This window comes from Puma concolor, chromosome C1 (assembly GCF_028749965.1).
Source record: "Puma concolor isolate L17-30 chromosome C1, mPumCon1.1.hap2, whole genome shotgun sequence".
NCBI classification, from domain to species: Eukaryota; Metazoa; Chordata; class Mammalia; order Carnivora; family Felidae; genus Puma; species Puma concolor.
The window spans coordinates 80,204,274-80,226,420 of NC_141674.1; the positions used below are offsets into that span (position 1 = coordinate 80,204,274).

General features: G+C 44.2%; 1 protein-coding gene across 3 annotated transcripts in view; it reads right to left on the minus strand.

Moving 5' to 3' along the window:
* Positions 1-440: 440 nt before the first annotated feature.
* Positions 441-22,147, minus strand: part of ABCA4 (ATP binding cassette subfamily A member 4) — a 132,736-nt gene continuing 111,029 nt past the window's right edge. For all 3 annotated transcript variants that reach the window (XM_086717598.1, XM_086717597.1, XM_086717599.1), the window contains 12 exons: positions 21,112-21,235; positions 20,617-20,746; positions 18,100-18,220; positions 17,579-17,641; positions 16,407-16,513; positions 13,819-13,960; positions 9,555-9,689; positions 8,661-8,764; positions 8,483-8,575; positions 6,483-6,732; positions 5,067-5,153; positions 441-859 (listed from right to left, as the gene is read on the minus strand). In XM_086717598.1, coding sequence (XP_086573724.1) covers positions 854-859; positions 5,067-5,153; positions 6,483-6,732; positions 8,483-8,575; positions 8,661-8,764; positions 9,555-9,689; positions 13,819-13,960; positions 16,407-16,513; positions 17,579-17,641; positions 18,100-18,220; positions 20,617-20,746; positions 21,112-21,235 — 1,362 coding nt within the window. In that variant the 3' untranslated portion in view covers positions 441-853. The remainder of the gene's footprint in view (positions 860-5,066; positions 5,154-6,482; positions 6,733-8,482; positions 8,576-8,660; positions 8,765-9,554; positions 9,690-13,818; positions 13,961-16,406; positions 16,514-17,578; positions 17,642-18,099; positions 18,221-20,616; positions 20,747-21,111; positions 21,236-22,147) is intronic.

Genomic DNA, 22,147 nt, shown 5'->3' on the forward strand with positions numbered 1-22,147 from the left:
GGAAATGGCACAGCACTGTATGAGTGAGGCGTCGACATCTTTAAAGAGTTACATAGACATACTGGATCTCATATCCAACCGAGGATCCACTCTCACCTGCCCTTGCCTCTTTGTCTCCTGTCCTAATTACACCTATGAGGTAGGCACTCAATAAGCTGGGCAAGCAGACAGGAAACCTAGATTCAGGTAATACTCAGCTGACGATGGATAATGTTTACATGCATTACCAGCTGGGTGTTTTCCTCAAACCCTCTAAAGCAGACTTGCCGTGGAACCTCAAGACCAGTCCATTCACTTCCACCCCAGCGTTTCAGAATCCTGCCGTGACTAGCACTTCTGGGACAACTCTCACAGAAGCTCACACAGCGACAGGAAGCTACGCAGGCACAAAGGAGGTCTAAATACCAGATGACGCACACCGGGGAGACGAGTGAATTCAGTCTGTGATAAGCACGTTTGCACTTTATTTTCTCCTTAAAAATCTCACACACACACACACACACACACACACACACACACACACACACACACACACAGAAGCAGATCCATTGAAAACGAGAGTGATATCCAGTCAGTGCCACTAGGAGGGTAGGCTGGGGTTCTACTTCCGCTGGCTGGAGGAAAAGGGTTTCACATTTTTTTGCCCGGGTCGGTTTTACCGTCAGGTGTTCCAGGTGAGCAAGTCAGTCTTGGTTTCTCTCTGAAAGAGTCCGCTTTGGAGTCCGCTGCCTGGCCTGCATGTGTTTGTTTCTGCTGCTGAGCTGGTCTGGTCAGATGACCACATGGCAAAGGCTCCCGCATTTCCAGCTGCCCGCGGTTTCTTTCCGGCCATAGCGAATGAGTGGTGTGGAGATCAGACCTGTGGAGGAGATCAGATGGACTCTTGTCATCCTGGATTTTTGAAGAGATGGCACATTGGCTTTTAGATTTTAAAAGTTAAACATCTGTCAATCAATTGCTGAAGGAAGCTCCGCTGAGGACAGTGGTTCTGTCAGATCACCAACGTACGGGCCATGCTTGTTTCCTTGTCTGCGAAAAGGTTGGACCAGATGACCCCTCAGGTCCCTCTGGCTCTACAGTGTAGACATTACAAAGACTCATGCCACATGTGTGCACATGTTTACCTCTTAGAGGGAAGCTACACCCTCTGTGCAGTTTCCAAAGGCTGTCATGGTATCTTTTGGTTTGTTTTTAGCCTAAAAACGTTACCATGCTCTTGTCTTGAAAACCAAGAATCATAACTTAGGTAATTCATGAGGTACAGAATTCCCTTTGTGTAGTTCCTACAGAGGTGGCCCCTGGGAAGCATGAAAATCTGACAGGGGCATGGAAAGGTGGGAGAAATTGAAGCTGGGGTTAGGATAGCAGGCTCCAAATCAAAGTCAGGCATTACGTCCAGCTCCTAGAGAATTGGACACCTTTTTAACTGCAGAGACATGGCATCTGGTTAGAAGGTACAGGTTGAACTCCTATACCAGTCATGGGGGGGTGGGTGGGAGTGTCAGTAAGGAGGGGGTTGGATGTAGGCCTACCCAAATCTGGACAAAATGTGGTTTATCAATTCTCTGGTTTAAAAATCACACATCCTCTTAAGAAGATGATTAATCTAGTATTAAGGGCTAAGAACATGGTTTGAGGTAGGGCAAAGATCCCAGTCAAGGTTGACAATACTTCAGAAACTAATTGATAAGGATATGAGTTGTACATGGAAACTCTTTAACAATGTGTAAGATTAAGGATCAGACTCACCACCAGAAAAAGAAAATCCAATTAAAAAATGGGCAGAGGACCTGAAAAGACATTTTTCCAAAGAAGACATACAAATGGCCATCAGACATATGAAAAGATGCTCAACATCACTCAACATCAGGGAAATACAAATCAAAACCACAATGAGATGTCACCTTATCCTAGTCAAAATGGCTAGTATTGAAAAGATAAGAAATAACAAGTGTTGGTGAGGATGTGGAGAAAAGGAAACCCTCATGCACTGTTGGTGGGAATATAAATTGGTGCAGCCACTATGGAAAACACCGTGGAAAACAGAAATACCACATGATCCAGTAATTCCACTTCTGGGTATTTACCCAAAGAAAACAAAAACACTAACTCACAGGGATACATGCACTCCTTTGTTTATTGCAGCATTATTTACAATAGCCAAGATATGGAAGCAGCCCAAGTGTCCACTGAGAGATGAATGGATAAAGATGTGGTATATTGTGGTAAGCATAGCATAAGGTATAGAGAAGTTGAATTATTATGTTGTATACCTGAAACATAACATTGTGTGTCAACTATACTCAAATAAAAAAACTAAAGAAAAAGATGTGACACACACACACACATACACACACACACACACACACACACACATACAATGCAATATAATTCAGCCATAAAAGAATGAAATCTTGCCATTCATGACAACATGGATGGACCTAGAGGCTATGATGCTAACTGAAATAAGACAGAAAGACAGATACCATGTGATTTCACTTATATGTGTAATCTAAAAATCAAAACAAATAAGTCAGAAACACTCATAAATACAGAGAATAAACTGGCAGTTGCCAGAGGGAGGGGTGAGGGGCATGGATAAAATAGGTAAAGATGACAAAGACATACAAACTTCCAGTTATAAATAAGTCATGGGGATGAAAAGTATGGCATAGGGAATATAGTCAATAATATTGTAACAATGTTGTATGGTGACTATCATGAGCATTTGTAATGAATATAATTGCCAAATCACTACAGTTTTATAACATTTTATGTTGTCTACCTGAAAGTAATATTGTATGTCAATTACATTTCAGTTAAAAAAAATTGCATACCAAAAAAAAAAAAAAAAAAAAAAAAAGAATAAGGGTCAGGAACTCGTCTGAGTTGTTCCTGATTCTGGAAACACATGTGATGGTCACTCAATTATAAACCGTAGTTGACTGATCATCTATCTACTAGTTTTCTATCAAAACTTTGACCCTTACTTGTTTCCATAAAACAGATTGTGACCCTCTATAAACCTCATCCCAAAAGATATTTTCCAGTACTGAGTACTTTAAGAACTCAAAACATCCTTGATAAGTAGTCACACTGCTCTGAAGATAATGAAATGCTGGTGTGGTCCTTGCTCACAAATTGGGGCTGGGAAGCCACCAGCCTGCTGAATTTCGTCAAGCTGTGCTCTCACATTTGTTTGGAGGCAAGTGGTGAATGTTTACTAGAACTTATTGAGAGACATGACCTTTTTCTTGTTTGTAAGAGACATTAAGGGAAATTATTTTAAAGTAGTACAATGTAAACAAGAATGTAGTTACTATTGGTTTCGTGACATTTATTTACATACAATGTTATACAAGAGGATTTTTGCAAACCTTTATAAAGGTAATATATCATTAAGTCAGACTTAGGGTTTAAGTCACAAATTTATTATAAAAATGTGCCAATTTAATAAATGTGTTGCAGTAGGTTTTCTAATATTTGTATACTAAAATGTGACAGACAAAATAGAAAAATGGTCACATCCAAGAAGAGGGACAATTTTGGAATTAAATGCTGCAGATCACAGACAATCAGCAGCCCCTACCTGGCCTAAGGATGACCTGGTTTTAGCCCTTTAAGAGAAAGTATACTGGGTGGTGGTGGGGAGACCATTGCCAGTTCTAAGAAACACTTTTGCTGCCCAGTGATGTATTTTAAGTTATAAAAGATATTCATAACTGGAAATGGTGTTCAAAGAATAATTTTCTACAGGTGTAAACATCAAGTATAAGATTTATAAATGAGGAAGAGTGGCCAGAAAATATTAGCAGAACTATCATTACCTGGACAGATGCCTTTATTTAGGCCTTTCTGGGTCCTCTAGGGAGATGGGGTGGGGGCAAGGTTAACCTTGTCAAGTAGCTATTAGATCTCTACTGGTCAAGAGCAAAGGGAAAAATTCATTGCAAGCATGGCCTTGAAAAGAAGTGTTTCAATCCATGGCAAGATTTGTGTGTTTTTTGCAATTAAGAAGCCTGTGGGAGGAATGAGAATTTTATAGGAAATAAGGTTTTGCACATCTTTACTTATTGTAAAACTGCTTTGATTTTATTCTCCAGGTAAGTTTGGATAGAATGGCTGAATTAATTTGTCCTTTTAAAATCCCAGGCTTGGGATGCCTGGCTGGCTCAGTTAGTAGAGCATAAAACTCTCAATCTCAGGGTCCTGAGTTCATGCCCCATGTTGGGCATGGACCCTCCTTAAAAAAAAAAATTCCCAGGCTTCAGCCAAGGCACTTGGATCCTGGTGCCTCCTGCAGTACTTTGCTCTCTCTCTCTTTCTGGCAACTGGGATGAGGTGGACATGCTCCTTACATGGATCACCATGCCAGGAGAGGCTCCTGGAAGCACCTAACCCAAAGGTTATCACAGGCCAGGACATACCTTCTGTTGCTTCTTCCTCCACCATCTTGATACATTTTTTAAATTAATTATTTTTTAAGTAATCTCTACACCCAACATAGAGCTCAAACTCACAACCCCAAGGTCAAGAGTAGCATGCTCCACTGACTGAGTCAGCCAGGGGCCCCTTGACATTTTTATAAAGAACAAAGAGCCCTCTTCCTAAAACAGACAATCTTTGCTCTAACCAACTATGTCCACCATTGAAATGGAGTGTCAATTAATTTCCTTCCTTTGAAACTCAAACATATGACCAAAAACATAAATGTCAAGTATCCCAACAACCCAAGCATTTAAATATTCTCTATTTTCCCTGCGTCATATTTCCAAAATCCAAGTTTTTTCACTATAAGCAAAAACATACGGGAAAATTCTTTTCAAAAAACGCTCTCCCACACCACCCAGATGGCTCCCTGATTACAAAAGGAAACTACACAACCACTGACTGAATAGGCCTTAGCTCAGAACTGGTGGGGAGTGGCAGGGATGTGGTGATGTGGTGTGGGTGGAGTTCTCTGTGGGAGGCGTATCTGGGCCTTGGGGTCCCTCAGGCCCAGTGGACCAGTCCCCAAGCTGAGGATGTGCCTCAAACAGTGAACTAGGAGAGAGTGACAGGAGTACCTTGGCTTGTCGGCTTGCTCCAGCAGCTCGAGGGTGCAAAGGGAGGTCATGAATTTCAGTGTGCTGTTTAGCAAAATTCACAAATACCTAGAAGCAAGAGTAGGAGAGAAAGAGTAGGTAGATGTTTCCAGAAGAATGGTATCTGCCACCCATCACTTCCTTTCTCTTTTCCCAGTTAATATACAGCCCTGCTAGAGCAGCCATGTTCCGCAGGAGAGGTAGCCTAGCCACGAGTGCCCAGGATCTGGCTGGTTTCTTAGAATTCTGAGCTAAGCCAAAGGAATTCCTGAGGGAGGATTCAAAGGCTTCTGGGCAGATTCTCAGCTAGCAACTATCCTCCTAAACCTCTAAAGAAACTGAAAACAAAAAAAACAAAAACAAAAGCAGGAGTCTGATCTCTTCTCCCTTCTGTTCTTTATTCATTGTGCACTATGGCTAGGACTCTCTCTCCTGCCTTCATCCACTGGCAAGAAGGTGCTGGGGAGCCAGCTCCTCAAAGGGGAAATGGAGACTTGCCTATTCCCATTGCTTTATTAAACAGTCTTAAGGATGTTTATTTAAAAAAATAGCAACAACAAAACCCTCAGAAACCACGCAAATGTCCAAATGGATGAATGGATAAACAAAACATGGTATGTACATACAATGGAACATGACTCAGCCTTTAAAAGAAGGCTGACACGTACTACAACATGGATGAACTGGAGGACATGATGTTAAGTGAAATAAACTAGAGGCCAAAGGACAACTGTACGGTTCCACTTACACGAGGTAGGTGGAGTAGTCAACAGAAAGTAGAACGGTGGTTAACAGTGGCTGGTGGCGGGGGGGGTGGGGTGGGGGGAGCAGTTAATGGGGAATTATTGTCTAATGGATACAGAGTCTCAGTTTGAGAAGATAAAAGATTTCTGGGGATGGATGGTGGTGATCCAGTTTATAATAATGTGACTGTACTTAATGCCACTGAATTGTACATTTAATAATGGTTAATTTTGTTATGTATACTTTGCCATAATAAAAAAAAAAGTGATCACATTAAAAACCCTGACATACTGCACACAGGTTTACCAAAAATCACTGAATTGAACACTTTGAATGGGTGCATTTGAATGTATGTAAATTAAGCATCAGTAAAATTGATTTGAAAAGATAACAAAAGCTACCACCACAAGCCAGGAAGGATGAAATAAAGTCATAGTATAGTGGGGAAGGATGATGTAAAGTCAGTGAAATTTGCTTATATTTCTAACGTATTTCTAACATATTGTTAGAAAACAATTTCTGATCTACCAAGCTTTACTCTAATGGACAGAGGAACCATAGTGTTAAAAATCAGGCATGCTGTGCTCCCTATCATGTGGCTTCCAGCCCAGCCTGTGCATCAGTTCTGTACATGGTACCCCTCAGGCAACTTGCCTGGTCCAGTGTGGTCTGCGTGACTGAGTACTCCTCGATGAGCAGGCTGTCCTTGTGGGAGATGAGCAACCGGAAGATCCGGGCCAGGGAGGAGGAGGAGACCTGGAACTGGAGCATGTTGTAGTGTCTCTCCCTCTGCACGCTGCCCGGGAAATTCCCCTGGAAGAACTGCTCCACTGGATTCAGGTCCGGAAGCAAGTCTTCCTTAGGGGATTTGATTTTCATTGTGACAATGTAGCCATCTCCAAACCTAGGGGATACACGTGGCGGCATGGCACAGGCATGTTAGTGGCTGGGTCTAAGACAATTCCAAAATAAGGAATAGATAAATCAAAAATACTGGGGATTAAAGGCCCATACAACAGACCTTGTGTGTATGTTTAAAACTAATAGGAAAAAAAAAACAATGACAGTTCCTGGAGAGATAGATTGATACTAGTTTTTAGAGGTCTAAATGTCTGTGTGGTGAAGTAAGTCACCAGACCTGTGACACAGATGTTCCTTGCTCCCTTCCCTCCCACATCCCTGCTGAAGTCAAAGTGGTTTGAGCCCCTTGGGGAGATCACAACCTACACGTGAAGGAATATGGGGCTAGTGTGTACTCAGTGATAGAAATGCTGCCTGGTCCTTCTAAGGGATCTCCAGGAGGGAACAGAGACTTAGGAAGGCAGCACTTCCCTGTGGAAGCTTCCAGAAAAAATGAAGCTGCTAGGGTCAGAACTATCAGTGCTTCTCTCTTCCCCTCACCAGGTGAACTGGTCACCCACATATGAAAAAAGACTGGTCCACCAGGGAGTGCGGCTAGCTGGCTTCCCTACATGCTCATGTCAGGGTATACTGTGTCAGTTCTAATTTATTTCAATGCTCCCTCCATGACCAAGGGTTGTTCCCCTCTACAATAAAATACCTTTCCATTCAGCTCCAGAAAACTGACGGTCTCTCCACATTGGAAACATTCCCCTCTCACCTGTTCTCCCATGAGGACAGTGAGGAGTGAGAGGGAAAGGGGTAGGGAATCCATCGTGTCTCCTGCATTTGGGCCCAGGAAGCTATGACACGGGTCTGGTGGCCTCATATGCTGATGTCCCCCTAGATATTTGTGCAGTGACCTAGTTGTCATTGCTCAAGGGGCCAAACACCCAAAAGCAGCGAATCTACTAGACCTTGCTGTCAATGGCTTATCTGCCCTGATGCATATGAAGGATGATGTGTCCTGTGCAACAGTCCCAGGGGTACATCAAAACTAAGCATCTTGGCCTAGATAAGGTGGGTTATGTACTGTTCCTTTGCCAACTAGCACACTGACTTTTATATTCTGGGCTCTTACAAAGTGTTTGTTAAATAAATGAATGGTAACTATAAATCTACCCTTCCTAGTTTTTAAAGCATATCAGAATGCAAGGAAGCATGGCATTATTATCATAATCTTATTTTAACTGATTGTTGGCTTTGGCACACAAACTATTATTCATAATGCATTATATCTAGTAGTTTACAATTTGTAGGGACAGGGTAATCCTACTAAAGATTATTGGCATTGTTAGTTTGTCATATACTACATTGTTACTTCTCAAACCCCAAAGCATACACGTGTCAGAAAGGAAAACTGATTCCCAGGCCATTTGGTCCCCTAACCATCCCTATGTTGGTCATGGACTCTTATTCAATTGATCATGAGTGCTGGATCCATGGGGATAAGTGGTGGGATAATGAGGCAGTGGTAGTGACCCTCCCTCATCTCAGCCAGGCTCTGTATGCCCCAATCAGATCCCTATCTGGAGACTCAGGGAACCCTCAACCACAGGCAATTAGCCCAACACAGAGTTTCTTTCAGCACAGCAGCTTTCTCTGTTGCTGTGGAACAAGGACCATACCATACCTCTGACTGTGGGATAAAGGCAGCAGGACCCTCCCAAGTGTCAGCAGAGAGCACAGGGCCTGGCTGACTCCCCTCTGCTCCCAAGAAAGGTATCAAAGGCAATCCGCTAGCATATCCTTACTTGTACTTGAGGTGCTGAATGGTGCCCAGACACTGAAAGGTGCCTTTTACCATGATGGCCAGCCGGGTACACAGAGCCTCACATTCTTCCATGCTGTGGGGCAGGAGAGAGGAAGTAAGAAGTAGGGAGGACTCCTGTCTGCCTAACTGCTCCATCCCAGCCCCTGGGAATCTCTTGCCTGTGGGATGTGAGGACCACAGCTCTCCCTTCTCTGATGATGCTCACGATGATGTTCCACAACATGCGGCGTGCCTGGGGATCCATGCCCGTGGTGGGCTCATCCTGTGGGAAGACAGAGAGGGCAGTGAGCTAGGCTTGGAGCCAGCCTCTCCTGGTTATTGCACCCTGCTTGGTTGACTCTCTCTGAGCAGCTGTGCTCTCTGCTCTCTGGCACACAATGGGCAAAGTGCCTCCCCAGTGGGCAAGACTTGAGGAATCTAGGCTTTGGATATAGAAGACAGAAGATGAACCAGGAGATTAAAGAGAAATTATGATACCCATTGGCCCATTTCAGCCCATGAATGGGTTAAAGTTGATTAAGACAATGGGAGAATGATATTAAAAATAAAAAAAAAGCAACAACCCTACACATACATTTACAAGGAGGCAGAGAGATAGCCCAGGTGACTTTTATGAGTCACCTCCCAGTCCTGAGACTCCTGCCCTCATAAACCCCAGACCACATGGGCACAAGGGCCTTCAGTCTGGTACAGATCCAGTGAGAATCACATGACCCTTTGATCTAGGCCAATGCTCCTGCCCACTTTGTATCCCAAACAGACCTCCTCAGTAGTAATTCCTGACCGGAGGGACTGAACTTCCCTGCTGTAAGCCTGTGGGCCCACAAGAGAGTTCCCAGGGACTCACAGTAAGAATATGTTGTGACTCCAGTTTCCCCCAAGAGTTGTGAATCAAACACTGGGTTGATTTGTTCAAAACAAGTAGTTTAGGAAACCGTCTAGATGAAAAGAGACCGTAGCAGTTTCTAAGTCTACTGCCCCAAACACAGAGATGCAGCACTTATTTTAAGCCCTTGGGCTCATCTGTCCCTGCAGGTCCTGGTGGTCCTTACCAGCAGCACCAGAGGCGGGCAGCCTATCAGTGCAATGGCTGTGGAGAGTTTCCGCTTATTGCCTCCACTATAGGTGCCAACCAGGCGGTCTGCATAAAGAGACAGGCCCAGGCTCTGAATACTCCAGTTTGTCACCTAGGGAAGAGAAAGAGATCCCATTTGGAAAAGATATACAATCAAACACATCAAACCTCCACCAATTCAAAGTCTTGGGCTCCCAGATCTCACACGTTCAGGATAGACCCAGCTAGGCTGAAACAAGGCCACCTGCTGGCTCATGGGCTTCAGGAGCCAGATGTCTCCCTTGCACACTGTGCCTGACAACACAGTGTGGCTTGGTGTATCCCCCTGAGAAATGATCTTCAGCCTTGTGAAGAGCAAGACTATGCTTCTCACCCAGTGTCCCAGACTATGGCTAGAGTGGAAGACTCCTAGGGTCTCAGACCTGTTGCTTCCATCCTTCAACCGGGTCACACTTGAAGTCTCATGCATCTAATATATACTTATCGAGCAACTACTATGAGTCAGGCACTGGAGAATAATGGTGAACACAGCCATTGTTGTTGTACTCACAGGGTGGAGGATGACACACAATCAAAATAAACAGAAAAACGAAAGGTTGTAATAGGGCTTTGAGGAAAATCAACAGGAAAAAATGATTAAGAAAACAGTGTGAGCTTGTGTGTGTATGAATGTGCACAGGAAGAAAACTAGAGAAGTCTTTGGAGACAAGGCCACCATGCTTCTGCCTTCTGTGCATATAACTCTGCCTGGAATGTTCTTCCCCTAGATATCCACGTGACTCCCTCTGTCACCTCTTTTAGGTCTTCACTAAGAGGTCACTTCCTCTGTAATGCTTGCCCTGGGCCACCCTACTTAAAAGTGCAATTCCTCCCCCCAACAATTCTTTCCTACTTTATTTTTCCCTTACTGGCTTTTCACTTTCAAATGTACTGTGTATTTTATTTACTTATCTATTTATTACCTGTCCCACTAGAATGTAAGCTTCACTTTTAACTTATTTGGAATAGTTTCCAACTTATAGAAATGTTTAAAAATAAGAATAATACGAAAACACTCATAAACACTTTACTCTCTTTTCTTTCCTCTTTCCCTCTCTTATACACACATACACACACACACACACACGCACACACGCACACACGCACACACGCACACACGATTTTTTCAGAGCCATTTAAGGTAGTTACATATTGTGGCCCTTTACTCCTAAATACTTCAGTGTCTACTTCCTAAGAAGAGAAATACTCTTACATAACCTCAGTATAGTTAGTTATCAATGTCAGTAAATTTAACATTGTTATGATATTTTCATCTGATCTACCCTTCATAGTCTGGTTCTGTCAGCTGGCCCAATAATGTCCTTCATGGCATTATTCTCTTTTCAGTATAGGATACAATCTAGTGTCCATTACTCAGCCACTCTGTCTACTTAGCTCTTGTGGTCAGAACATTTCCATAGCCTTTGTCTTTTAGACTTTGATACTTTTGAAGGGTACAGCCCTTGTATTTTTTTTTTTAATAGAATGTTCCTATAGAGTTTGTCTGGTATTTTCTCATGATAATATTCAGGTTACACATTCCCAATCAGAATATTATGGAGGTGAAGCTGTGTCCTTCCCAGAGTATCACCTCTAGGGGTAGAAATGTCCAGGTGCCCCTCACAGGGGATGTTGATTTTGAACACCCAATTAAGGTGTTGTGTAATTTCTCCATTGTAAAATTATTATGCTTCCCCCTCACAACCAATAAACAATCTGTGGAGATACTTTTAAGATATACAAATATCTTCCTTCTCAAAAAAGTTTCCCCTAGATTTAGCAGCCATTGATGATTCTTGTACAGTTAAATCTTTATTATGATCACTGCAAAATGATTTTTCCAACTCTAGAATTTCTTCCACACTAACCAGTTGGCTCTAAGCATTTGAGTGTAGGCAGAAACCATCCCCTTTTCTCTTGTTTATCTATTTAACAGTATGGAGTTATGAATTCCCATGGTTCTCCCAATGTTTTATACTTTGTCATGGTATTTAATTATTTTGACGCTCAAATTGTACCATATTTGGCTATTGGGAGCCCCTTTGAGATGGTTCCTATGTGGCTATGGCATGATTCTTTTTTTTTTTTTTTTTTAAGCACTTTACTTTCTGGTATAATAAGATGTTCCAAGCTCATTTTATACCTACATTTTCCCAGCCCTGGAATTTGTCATTTGTCTGAGGAGTTATGGTTCCTGTTACTGGGGAATGAGATTAGACACCAAAATTTGGGCTTTAAGTGTACTCACTGCTACTAGAGTATTTCTGCTTCTTGGCCCTTTCAGAGGACAGATATACACATACACAAACATGCACATGTGTATGTATACACATTTATATGCGTATGTGCAATATACACAAGCCCATATGCATGCATGCACAAACACATGCATATCAATATTTCATGAGTTGACAGAGATATTTTAATTCCAATCCAACCCCACAGGGTTCTTTCTTGCTTTCCCCCTTTCCATATTTGTAGGTCTTTTCTTACACAGTGAGAACTCTGGCTTCAAACAACATTAACACATTTATTCATTTACTTAATCCAGTAACACATCTAAAAATGTTTCAGAAATGCTTTGCTCATGACACCATAAAAAAACAAATCAACTAGGGGCGCCTGGGTGGCGCAGTCGGTTAAGCGTCCGACTTCAGCCAGGTCACGATCTCGCGGTCCATGAGTTCGAGCCCCGCGTCAGGCTCTGGGCTGATGGCTCAGAGCCTGGAGCCTGTTTCCGATTCTGTGTCTCCCTCTCTCTCTGCCCCTCCCCTGTTCATGCTCTGTCTCTCTCTGTCCCAAAAATAAATAAACGTTGAAAAAAAAAATTTAAAAAAAAAAAAAAAAACAAATCAACTAAAAAGAGCTTGGAATTTGTCTGTAGTTCTTTCCCTCTGCTCTGCCTGCCCAAGGCTGAGGAAATATAGTCAGATACTGTGCCCTCAGTTATTTATAGTTCTTTTCCTCCCCTTCTGTATGGTTATGATACTTACTTCAAATAAAATTGGATTAATTTGTTTCTATTTGCTTTCAGAGTCAGAATTTTCTTTTTGTTTTTATTTTTACCCCTTCCCATTTTTATTAATTTAGTTTTATTTTATTAATACATAGAACACTAACATGCTTCCAAGAGTCAAAACCATACAAAAATATATCCTGAGAGAAGTGTTATTCCCTCCCATTTCCATTTTACCCCATTTCCCTATTGTTAGTTTCCAAATTCATTGTGTTTTAGGACTATCATTCCTGTATTTGTATTTGTAAAGCTAAGCAGACATATGTCTGCTTTCTTGGTTTTCCTACTTTCTTACATTAAAAAGTAGCATCCTACAGCCCATTGTAATAGTGTCTTAATGTATGGAGTTGACAAATCACTGCTATACACCTGAAACCAATATAATATTGTATGTCAACTATACTTCAATAGAAAATAGTGGGAGAAAAAAGGTAGAATTCTACATGTGCTCTTTTACCCTTTGCTTTTTGCACTTAAAAATATCTCTTGGGGGGCACCTGGGTGGCTCTGTCGGTTGAGCATCCGACTTTGGCTCAGGTCATGATCTCACGGGCTGTGAGTTCGAGCCCCGTGTCAGGCTCTGGGCTGACAGCTCAGAGCCTGGAGCCTGCTTTGGAGTCTGTGTCTCCCTCTCCCTCTGCCCCTCCCCCACTTGCACTCTGTCTCTCTCTCAAAATAATAAATACATATTAAAAAATTTTTAAAAATATCTCTTGGAAATAACTGCATTATCAGTTCACAGAGATTTTCTCTCTCTGTGCATGCGTGTCTGTATGTGTGTAACAGCTGCATAAGATGTATTCAACCAATCTCCTATGCCTGAATGTTTAGGTAATTTCTAATGTTTTAATTTTTTGTGACTACTAGTACAATGAATAACTTTGTGCATATGCATTTTGCGCTGTGGGAGGTATATATCTGGGGTAAGCTCCCAGAAGTGGGATTGCTGAATCAAAGGATAAATGCATGTATTATTTTGTTAGATATGAAGGCAGGGATTTTCTTGTTTTGTTTACTGCCATACCCCCATTTTCTATAACAGTATTTGGCACATAGTAGACACACAGTAAGCATTTGTTGAATGGATAGCATGCTCTAACTTTCCCACGTCTAAATAAATGCACTCTCACGAAACAGGTTTAGGGTTTACCAAACTTCTGAGTAGCCACAAGAAACCATTTTTTACCCTTTCGATTTCATCTGCTGGTACACCTCGAAGACGGGCATAAAGATAAAGATGTTCTCGCCCTGTGAGCTGGTCATCGACTGCATCAAACTGAGGACAGTAGCCCATACTTTGATGGACATCAGATATATTGGCTAAAATACTGCAAGAAGAAAAGGCAATTAGCAAGTTTCCTTCATAGAGGGGGTGACCAGAGAACTTGGGCTGGAGAGCTTCTGCCTGTGAGATAAGCAAGCTACCTCTTCTGCTTTGCTTCAGAAATGTGCGCAACATTTACAAATCAAAGCAGAAGCCCTTTGGTTAGAAACTGATGAACTCTGGAATTCTGAGCTTTGAATCCAATAGATCTTTTCAAGTTTCTCTGTCTAGGATAAACTGAATATCTCTTACCCAAAATCAGCTTTACTTTTGGAGTGGGTCACGTCACATGTGGGTTTAAAAACAAAGGGAAGATCAAGTGTTAGAAAACGTCAGTGATTTTTGATCCCTTTCAAACATTTGGGAAATACAGAAGATGCATGCTTCTGAAAGGAAGTAAACTTGATCCATCTTTGTCTATTGGCAGATATACAGTAAGCGAAAGAGGAACCAGTCAGATCACTACCCAGAGCCAGACACTGTCAGGGAACAGAGAGGAAGTGAATTGAGTTCTATTAACTCCCTTTGACTGATATATTCTCCCTCAGTAGAAAACACACTATCTTGATGAAAACAAACTGTCCATAGACTGGTCCAATCTCTCCCTGCTTCCCTTGTAGCTTAGGGTCTATGAACAAAAGATACAGGCAAGGGGCGCCTGGGTGGCTCAAGTCGGTTAAGCGTCCGACTTTGGCTCGGGTCATGATCTCGCCGTTTCTGAGTTTGAGCCCCGTGTTGGACTCTCTGCTGACAGCCTGGAGCCTGCTTCGGATTTTGTGTCCCTCTCTCTCTGCTCCTTCCCCACTCACACTCTGTCTCTCTCTCACACACAAATAAATAAACATTTTTTAAAAATTAAAAAAAAAAAAAAAGATACAGGCAATATGATGGGAGAGGCACCATGTAGTCCCCCACTATAACAAAAAGTAATTCAGGCATGGCTGGGCCAATTAAAACCACCCAGGGAAGCAAGGACAGTACTTTGCCAAATTCATGGGAGCTGCCCTCCCAGAGAAACCCAGTCTTGCATCTTAAATCCAAAGTTGTGTTCCAGTTTCCATTTCATTTAGCTTCCCTCTTGTAGGTATCAGGCTGTGTCTTACTTGGGCTGTCATTTGATGTCTTATGGTAAATCCTATTACATCCTCCTGCCTGCTGTCCCTTAGCCCCTTAAGATTCCTTTTGTTACAACTGTCAAGTTATTTGCTTGGTTGCAGGCTAAGCTGCATCTACAGATGAGACAGATTAAGCCATGGCCTGGTTGCACCCTGCTTGTTTGCTCTAAACCCAACAGGGATGGCGGAGAAGGCTGGGGAACCAAATTCATCCTGTCTGAGCCATGTTCAGTGGACATTCAGCCATGTTGCTGAGGATGGCTTCCAGGAGACAGAAGGAGGCCTTAGTCAGGCAGTTGCTAAGTGAAGTACGCACTGCCTAACTCCTCTTATAAACCAGGGCAGAGGGTTCCTCAAGGCACATCTAATGCCTGTGAGCTCTGCTGTTTAAGGAGCAGCCTGGAAAATGGCAAACAGCATAGGTTCGTGTTCTTGATCCTGTGCCACAGAGGACCAGTGTGTTTACTCGTACCTTATTACACAGAACAGCAGGCACCCTCCAGAATCCAAGGACACATGCCAGTTTTCCCTTTATAAAGCCTCCTTGGCCTGGCAAAGCCAAGGATCAGCACAGAAATAGCCAATTCAGACTAAGGCCCCTGAAGGCTCTTAAACCAGCCCCCATTTAGAAACTTGATCCAGAGAAAGGATGCTTCACCAGAGGGGTTCTTAACCAGGGACTCAGGGAACATAAATGTGATTCAGGGCACAGTAAATTCCCTTAAACTCTTTGCAAAAAATGTATGGAAGGAGGTAACGGGGGATAATGGTATATGTATGTATGTGCACACGCACACACACACACACATATAAAATATGTTTTTAATATATATATATATATATATATATATATATATATATATATATATGGTTTTAAAAAAAGATTTAAAAAAAGTAATCTCCATACCCAATGTGGGGCTCAAACCTACAACTCCAAGATCAAGAGTCACATGCTCCACCAACTGAACCAGCCAGGTGCCCCAACAATGGCATATTTTTTAGGAAGACTGCGCAAGTGTTCATCAGATACTCAAAGGAATCCATGACCCCAGAAAGAGTAAGAACCACTGACTTAGTGCTTCCCAGAAGTTTCCAAGAATCCATGCTAAGAGGAGCATGTCTTAACAATCACAATTAATTTCAGTTTCCCAGAGAGTCTATGTCTTATACTTGTGGACCATGCTCTCTTGGAGGTCTACTTATCTACACAGCTCTTCCATGCTCTCAGAGTCACCCTCAGTACAGAATCTGATGCTCACTCTCCCTATGCTGGGATGACAGCATGGCCAAGGACCTGTGACAGGCACCCTGAGACAGGATAAGCAAGACACTCACCTCTTGCCTGCTATAGTGGCATCGCCTGAAGTCACTGTGGTGTCCCCAGTAAGCATCTTGAACGTGGTTGTTTTGCCAGCTCCATTCACTCCCAGAAGACCAAAGCACTGAGGGAAGACACACAGAACTGGCCTCATCCTAGAGTCTAAGAAGCCTAAGGAATGTGAAATGTCAGGCCCTAGGGCAGGTATGTGGGCAGGTGGGAGACATTCTAGACCTGTGCTGCCATTACAGAGGCCACTGGCCATGTGTGGTGCGGGCTAGCAGGATTTGCCACCCCAACATATGCCACTTTGGCATAAGGATGATTTTAAGCTGAAAGCAATTAAGTAGCAGCAGATACGAGAAAAGCTCTCTGTCCTCCCGTTTGCCTAAAAGCAGGACTTAAATTTATAAGGTGTCTCTTCTTCCCCTCTGTACCAGGAAGAACAAAAGTTAACTGCCAGAAACAACTTTGAAACCTTGGCCTGGAGACAGCACCAGAGGAATCTACATAGCAAACTTTGCTAACTAGACTTTATCTGCCATTACTTTCCTCCATATTTGCCTTCCTATAATTTGCCACCCCTACTGACTCCAGGTTCTTTCCCCTTTGTCTTGTCACTTCTCTGAAAATGTATCATTTCATCTTTGCTAAGATGCGATGCAAGCCCAAGTTCTAACCACCCCATGTGTCATTCACCTCTGATGGGTCCCTTGTGTAGGTGCCACACACGTGCTAATAAATGTCTGTTTGTTTTTCTCTTCCTAATGTCTTTCATCAAATTTACAGTGGTCTACCCAGAGAACCCAGAAGAGTAGAGGAAAGAGGATTTCCTCCCTTACAGTGACTACTGCGCACTTGAAATGCATCTAGTCTGAATTGACATGTGCTGTATGTGTAAAACACACCCTGGATTTTGAAAACGTAAAACAAAACAAAAAACAAACATAAAATATTGAATCAATAATGTTTTATATACATTACATGTTGATGTGACAATATTTTGAATACTCTGGGTAAAATCAATGATCAAGATTAATTTCACCTGTTTTCTTTTTTTTCTTTTAATTTTTTTTCAGGTGGCTGCTAAAAAATTTCAAGTGACCTCTGTGGCTGCATTTTATTTCTTTGGGATAGCTCTGCTTTAGAAGGGAGAAGAGGTGTGCACAGGAGTCCGCAGGGTACCCACCTCTCCAGGCCGGACTCCGACACACAGCCTGTCCACCGCTGGGCTGGAGGAGCCTGAATAAATCTGCAAGATGCGGAGAAACTGGACTGAGAACTGAGAGAAGTTAGAGAGAGCAAGGGGCTAAGGATGGTTTAGGTGAGAACTACCAACATGAGGAGGTTATACGTTGGCACAGGTGTTCAGAGAAGTGTCGTGAGCACTGGGAAACCTCAAAGCCAACCTGCCGTGCAGAGAAGGAACGGAGAAGGCTCAGTGAGGCTCGGTTGTAGGGGCTCTCACCGAGGCCCTGTGCCAGTGCCCAAGATGAATACTAGGGAGAATGCTCTGGAATTAGGTGTTCTTGGAAGACAAGTTAAAACACAGTTCTGACAACCTTGCTTAAGATCAGGAAAATGAATTGCCTGCACGGGCATATTGCTGATGCTACCAAAGGCAAATTACAATGTTGTAATTATGTTGTTGTGCCATTTCTGGATCCAACTGGCACCTCAAAACTAACTCACCTCCACCTATTCCCTTACCTTGGTCAGTTCATTTAGCCTTAAGATATCAGTTTTATTTCCCCCACTAATAATTCTTTGTCTTTCTTCAGCCACATCATCATCTTCATCTATAATGGGCTCCTTAGCAGGCTCGGCAACCCTACAGGAGGGAAAGGGGACAGGACTGAGTTGGTGTACCGCGTCCCTGGAACTCTCCTTTTCCTATTACTTTCTTCCCGTTCCCTCACTTCAGCTCCAGCCTTGCCTTATATCCCCTAATGCTTGATTCTCAAAAGGCCTCCAAACAGGAGAAGAGTTAGACATTAGGCAGAGAAGGCAAGTCCTTGAGTCCAGAGTCAGCCTTGTTCCCAGGTCTGGCCTACCCATGTGTGACCTTGGGCATGTCACTAAACCTCTCTAAACGTCACCTCCTTCGACCATATGGTAGGGAGGGGATAACAGTGTTTACCTCATAGACCGTGGAGAAGATGAACTTGACACAGCCTCTGGCAAAGAGTCAGAACTCAAAACCTGGTAGCTGTTATCATTATTAAAACACTTCATCTATGGTAAGCACTCAGTGAATGTCACCCAGCTCCCACTTATCTTTAGAACTAACTCCTCCACCAACCTTTTGGTCAACCCTTGCTCCCCAGCCTATGCTGGTCTTTCCCAATTCCCAGCTTCTGCAGGCATTTCCAGGGCCTCCTCCTGCCCTGCCAAACAGAATCTTCCCCATCCTTAAAGACACAGCTTCTTCTATGAAACCCTCCCTGACCACCCTAGCCTATAAACTTTCTTTCCTCCCTCACTGGCCACATCTAATTCATGTCTAAATCTTGCCTTGCTTACCATTTATCCAATCAACCTATTTTTGTCCATCTCCCAATGCCCTGAACTCCTATTCAGGCCACCAATGACTCTTGCCTTGCCTGGGTGCCCAAATGGCCTCCTGTCTGGTCTCTCCTTCTAGACCTGGAAGATCACTCACCTGCCTGATCAAAACACCCCAATAGCTCCCTGCTGCCTTCAGGCTTAAACTTGAAGTCCTCATCTAGGTGAGAGAGCATTTTAGGACTTGGCTCTGCCTACCTCTCCAGGCTCTTCTCTCAGCCCCTTCTCCCTCCCCCTTCACAGCTATCCTGAACTCTCCACATGTTAGCATGTTCTCTACCAAAAGCACCCTTTCTTCTGTCCTTCCCTTCTTCTCTTTGCCTGGTTGCCTCTCAGCATAGGCATGGGTGTGGGCTTCCTAAAGCCAGAGATTGTGGAATGCTTCTCTGGTGCTGTTTCAGGCCTAATGTGGAAGACTTGCTCAATTGTTTGACACAGAGTTTGAAGCTAATGAGTCTGTTTTGGTAAACAAGTCTGCCTCCTCCCTCCTACCCCAAGGTCTCTTCAAGATGTGGCCAGAGGTACGGAAGGGGGCCTGTGAGGGCTGAGGGTCCCTGGACCACTGTCCCTCATAACCAGCACCACTTCCTGGTCATGTCATTTTATTCCAAGTGTGTTGACACCTATTATCTCATTCAATCCTCACGACCCTGTGAGTAGGGAGGTAGATTCATTTCTAATAACTTGATTTCTGGTGGATCAAAACCTAATATAAGTCTTCTGAATCTTTATTTACATGTGACCAGACTCAGCCTGAGAGGATGATAGGATAAGAAACGAAACACCGTGATTTGCAGTTCAGGACCCTGTGCTGAGCCCTAATAAAGGTCTGTCAGCCTGGATTGCAGAGGACTGCCTTCTGGAAATCTGAGTGCCCATGTCAGAACGAGGCCAGGCCTGGGTAGGGATGAATGGCACAGCTGGGCTGGGTCACAGCAGGCAGACAGCCCCACCTCCACCCCCACCCAGAGGGGCACAATCGCTTCCCCTACACTGCTCCTGGCTGCAGTCACCTTGGATGTCACCCCCATCTTACTACTTGTCTCTACTCTCAAATCTCTAATTAGCAAAGGGCCCCACTTTGTCTATTTTCTTATGAATGCATAAATCTGTTTCCCAGTACTTTGGATCTCCCTTAAACGTTATCATTTGCAATGCTATCATCCAAATTGAAATGAGTATCTGTTAATTAACTGAGAGGGATTAAATATTAGTGACTGAAATTAAAAATTGTAATTTAGGGGCACCTGGTGGCTCAGTCAGTAGAGCGTGTGACTTCAGCTCAGGTCATAATCTCGTGGTTCGTGAGCTCAAGCCCCATATTGGGCTTGCTGCTATCAGTGTGGAGTCCAACTTGGATCCTCTGTCCCTCTCTCTCTCTGCCCCTCCCCTGCTCATGCTCTCTCTCTCTCTCAAAAATAAATAAACCTTAAAAACCCTGTATTTTAAATACTTTAGAGTTTAGATTCTTCACAAACTCCAATGTGCCTATTTTAATGTGTCTCTCCTTGTGTTATTCAGTACAAGCCAGGCTTTAAGAGTGTAAAAACCATCATGGAGTGGGGCTGGTGAGGAGAGACGACCACATGGATATGAAGCCAAGTCCCTGGACAGAAGCAAGGAGCTGCCCTTGATACCCTTAGGGCAGCAGCCTGAACGTACCATCGGATGAGAAAGAAGTGGTGCTGGATGAGGAGAGTCAGGAGGAAGTACACCACCCCTTCTACTGCCATGGCAACCAGGTTCTTCCCAATCAGGTTCCACTGGAATGGATTTGAAGAGTGCTCCTCACCTGGGGACAGGAATTAAGTCCATTCAGCTACCCTAGCTGCCCCTAAAGACCTAGTCACAACATTTGGCCCAGTTAGACCAAGCCTCAGGCAAAGCAGTAAGTGAGAGCTGAACCCACGTCTCATCTCAGCCTCTTGAGTCAGAGTAGGGAAGAGTAGGAAGCTAGTCTTGACCCCTCCTATGGCTCCTCAGCCACAGAAACAGAGGCACCTGATCCCTCCTGGGGAGTAGGACACTACCAGAACAACCAGGTGTCCCCCTCCCGCCCCAGTCCAGGCTGCGGGTCTGGCATAGAAACTCCGGAGGCAGCCCTCCCACACGCAGAGGATCTGGGGCCATGTTCCACAGGTCTGGAATGCCACCCACCAAACCGGGCGTAGACATCCGTCACGGCCTGGCTCAGTGCCAAATCAATGAGGCCCCGGCCCAGGCAGAAGTGGGGGAAGATAATGAGCAGCATCCTCAGCATGGCGTTGAATCTGAGTAGCGTCTGAAACATAGAAAAGCAGGACAGTTAGCCGTGGGAACCAAGCCCACCTGCCCTTCCTGAGCAGAGAGGGGCCTGGATGCCCTCATAAGGTGGAAGCAGGGGAAGGCCTGAAGAGACAGGGGGCCTAGCAGCCAGCCTGGCCACAGGAGGGATCTGTTACACAGAAACAGAAGTTTTAGAATACTCACAGGAGATGCTGCTAGCCAGGTAGCCTGCCTGGGGAGCTGTCATTGCAGACTCACTTTGAAATTACACGTGAGCCCTCCAGGGCATTTGTTTCCAGGAGGTACAGCAGCTGCTGGGACTTTGGCCCAGGCTCTCTCTCCTTTGGTACAGCTGTGAGCTGTCACTGGGTCCTGAGGCTCTTTCATCTGCTCCTAGCCTAACTTGTGCCAAAGGAGAGAGGGGACCTGCACGTCTTCCAGCTCTGCTTCTCAGCTCCCACAGGACAGCGAGGTGTCTGGCTGCTGCCAGTAGAAAAGAGGGCCAGGGACTTTCTGGTGTCTGTGTTGAGTTGGGGGGACTTGTTTTCAGATGGTCAGACTGTGCTTGCTACTTTAGCCTAGCGATGTTGGGCAGACCCTCCCCCAAGACGGGAGAGGGGACACCGAGGGGCGAGGCTGACCAGGCCGAGGCTGACCAGGCCGAGGCTGCCCACTTCTCTGGCCCATCCCTACTGCACAACTGGCTTCTTCCTGGTCTCCACACCTTTGCTCATATGACCTCCTCTCTCTCACTCTCCTCCCCATATCCCCCCTCCCCTGCTCCCAGCATGATGCTTTTTTGCCCCCAGGCCTTTGCACCCCCAGCTTCTATTAATCATTGCTGTCAGGAAAGAATGCTCTCTCCCCTTCTGTTCTTGGCAGATTCCTGCTCTTCTTTAGAAAGCCAGCTTGAATAACCCCTTCTCTC